The sequence below is a fragment of the Capsicum annuum genome, chromosome 7 (assembly GCF_002878395.1).
Source record: "Capsicum annuum cultivar UCD-10X-F1 chromosome 7, UCD10Xv1.1, whole genome shotgun sequence".
Classification (NCBI taxonomy): domain Eukaryota; kingdom Viridiplantae; phylum Streptophyta; class Magnoliopsida; order Solanales; family Solanaceae; genus Capsicum; species Capsicum annuum.
The window spans coordinates 225,595,150-225,598,305 of record NC_061117.1 but is presented as its reverse complement, the minus strand read 5'-3'; the positions used below and the strand labels follow the sequence as shown (position 1 = coordinate 225,598,305).

General features: G+C 39.5%; 1 protein-coding gene across 3 annotated transcripts in view; it reads right to left on the bottom strand.

The window, feature by feature from the left end:
- Positions 1–242: 242 nt before the first annotated feature.
- The window catches only part of LOC107878831, a 6,382-nt gene continuing 3,468 nt past the window's right edge, over positions 243–3,156 (bottom strand). For 2 of the 3 annotated variants that reach the window (XM_016725979.2, XM_047393389.1), the window contains exons 2-3: positions 1,100–2,937; positions 243–615 (exon numbers count right to left, since the gene is read on the bottom strand). In XM_016725979.2, coding sequence (XP_016581465.1) covers positions 526–615; positions 1,100–2,893 — 1,884 coding nt within the window. In that variant the 5' untranslated portion in view covers positions 2,894–2,937 and the 3' untranslated portion in view covers positions 243–525. Of the gene's footprint in view, positions 616–1,099 lie in introns of all 3 variants that reach the window. The other variant, XM_047393388.1, reaches the window with a different exon arrangement.

Sequence of the window (3,156 nt, the reverse complement as noted above, 5' to 3'; positions counted from 1 at the left end):
TTATAAATGACACCATCCGAAATGACTGTCATAGGAAGTTTCTCCAGAAATACATGAAGTGAACATAGAATTTTGAAGTGAAAAAAGCAAGCAACAAGCATCAGTGCCTAGTGGAGTTTGGCGAGGGTAGAGTGTACACAGATCTTACCTCTTCTACCTTGTCAAGTAGAGAGGCTGTTTTCAAAAGATCCTCGGCCTGTTGGTCATAACATTTAACATAAAGAATTGGTTGCGAATGCACGTTTCAGTGCTAAGAGATCTCAAAACAATGCTAATTCTCTTCAAAAGTTCATGATTTTACAAAGATACAATACACAATTGTATAATTTATGAGAACTTCTGCACACTATCAACAGCTTTTTCTGAGAAAAGAAAGCCCCTCAAATACATGTAGAGTACAAACAACAATTGATTGGGAGAAAAAAGAATTCACTTTATGTTGCAATGCTTTACCATCAAAGTGGTAGGGTCTTTCTCAATGTCTTCAAAGGCTCAGGCATTGCAAACACAGCTTTGTTCTACTACTTATTCCTTCTGTTCTTCCAATACAAACTCAACATACAAATCTTTTATCGCGATCACAACAGTAGTTATCAGTGGCCCCATTATTGCTCCCTGCGCGACATAAACACAGAAATTAATATCAAAGATGCAACTTTTAAGGGATCGTTTGGTACCAGATCTATCCATCCAACTTCCCTAATTCTCTCTTGAAAAGTGACTCATCACTTTGGTTCCACAAATTCTGTAAAGGTAATATGTCAAACCACTCGAAACTTCTATGACAACTCAAGTGAAATAAGGAGAGTCTACTTCCTAAACCATCGTGATCTAGACAATAATCGGAGCTAAGAGCAACGTTGAAGGAGAAGGCACTCATAGCTTCTTTCCTCAATAGAGTTATCATTCTTCCTGTCATATTGTTTCGCATGACAATCATATTTCCCTTTTTCATAGGTAAATAAAGGATACAAGTTCACATTATGAATTCTGCATGTTCACTTCCTCATACTCAACAAGAGGACAACATGACTGGTAACATAAGTAGTGCAAGAAAAGTCATAACGGAAATTCAAGAGAGAGCGATGTTTGTGATTACCTCAACTGCAGAAGGGAACAATGTCATTCCCCCAATAATGCTGAGACCAGTGAGATACGCGTTATAGCCAGGGATATCCTCCATAATTTCGGATGTACCATAGTCCATAAGCACGAGATGTATAATGGATAAGCTGATGGCCAATACATATCGACCTTCAAGCACCAACTGTAAAGCAGCTGGGATAGTTGAAAGCAGTGATGGGAAAATAGGAAACAAAGGACTAAGAAATGCAAGGATTGTCGACATGTACAAAAAATGTATGGAGAATAATCTGAACAAGAGCCAAGTCAGGCATCCTTGAAAGAGTGCAATCTCAGCAGTTGCTAGAAGAACCCCTGAAATAGCTTTGTCAAGAACCTCAACACTTCGCCTCCTTGCGGAATGTGACATAGGGAGCATGGAAATCACCTGTTCTGTTACTCCACCAGAATCAGATGTGATGAGATAATAAAGTACCCAGATGAATACCATAAGCTGTGATACGAAATTAAAAAGGCCAGCAGCACCTGAAACTATAGAATTCCCAATCAAGAACACGACCTTCATGCTTCCACCTACAACAGATGTGCTACTAACAAGTATCCGTTGCATTACGTTTACTCCTTGGAGAGCGAACCCTTTGGCCTTCTCAACCAAGTCCTCTCTAGTGATAAGCAGTTCCCTGAACATTAAATCCACTTCTGTATATATTTGTGCCCATTCACGATCTTTAACCCTCCTTTTGAGGCTTAGGAATTTCTCTGCATACGGAGAGGGGGATGCCAGAGCCGTGGATTGATTAACTGAGTTATTGGCAGGGGCTATTACAAAATGTTTTATGCCAGTAACAAACTCAGTCATGTTATATTGCATAGCATAACTATCTATCTGGGTAAATACTGTCTCATACATTTGTGAGGTGTACTTATCCACCATCTCGGGGACTTCATTTTCATCCATCCATTGCTTAACGCCAATTTTCTCAGCATAATTACTCTCCTCTACATGGGATTTCAACGCGATAACTGCATCTTTCCCCTCCATACCTATCTTATAAGAGAAGAAAATCATACCTGCTAACGAACCCACACTCAATCCAACAATCAACCCGATCGCCACAATTGTCTTCAACTTCTTCAATATCCCTCTAGTAAAGAAAGCAGTGATAGCGAGCCTACGAAAGCTATGACTTCTAAATGATGTCACTGCATTCATAGTTGAATCCACACTGTTGGCAGTAAACATAAATCCCAATGCAAGAAGTGCAACTGATCCCATACCACCAATCTCCTCATAAGCAATCACAAACACCCAAAAAGACAAAAGCCACCTCAACAACACGAAAAACCCACTCGTATGACGCCTCGTGGCATTACCTTTAGGCCTCCTAAGAACAACCCTAAAAATCTTATCTTTAATATCAACAAGGGTCCCAAGAAAAACACTGAAAACAGCCACAGGGACAGCTAAAATGGTCTCAGTAAGACCTAACTTCAAAGGTTCAGACCAAAATGCAACAAGAGTTTGTTGAATTCCCCTTAATGGAATTGAACAAAGTACAGCCCATAACATAGCTCTCAAATACTCTTCAAGCAATTTACCAACACCATAAATAATGAAAATTGTAAATACAAGACCAGCATGAGCCATAGCTATATAAAGTGCTAAACGCACCTGAGGATCAGCAGCAGATATTGAATCTTGATTTGGTTCATTTTCCTTTATGGGGTTTCCTGGCTGTGTCTCTGAAGGTACCTGGTTCTGCTGGGGTTTTGGTTCTTCTGGTTTCCTCATTGAAGCTGATCTAAACATATCTTCCCAAGGTGGATTAACACAACTTGATTCAGATTTTGGGTCTGCGTAAGGTACCAGCTCCATCAAATTTCTGCCCCTCTGGAAGAGAGCAGAACACAAAAAGACACTGTTTTTCCTCAAGATTTCCTACAGAAACCTCAAAGACCCAATCTTTATGACGAAAAGATAGTAGTTTTTTTCTTCAAGATTTCCTACAGAAACCTCAAAGACTCAAATCTTTATGACAAAAAGATTGTTTTTTTCCTCAAGATTTCCAACAG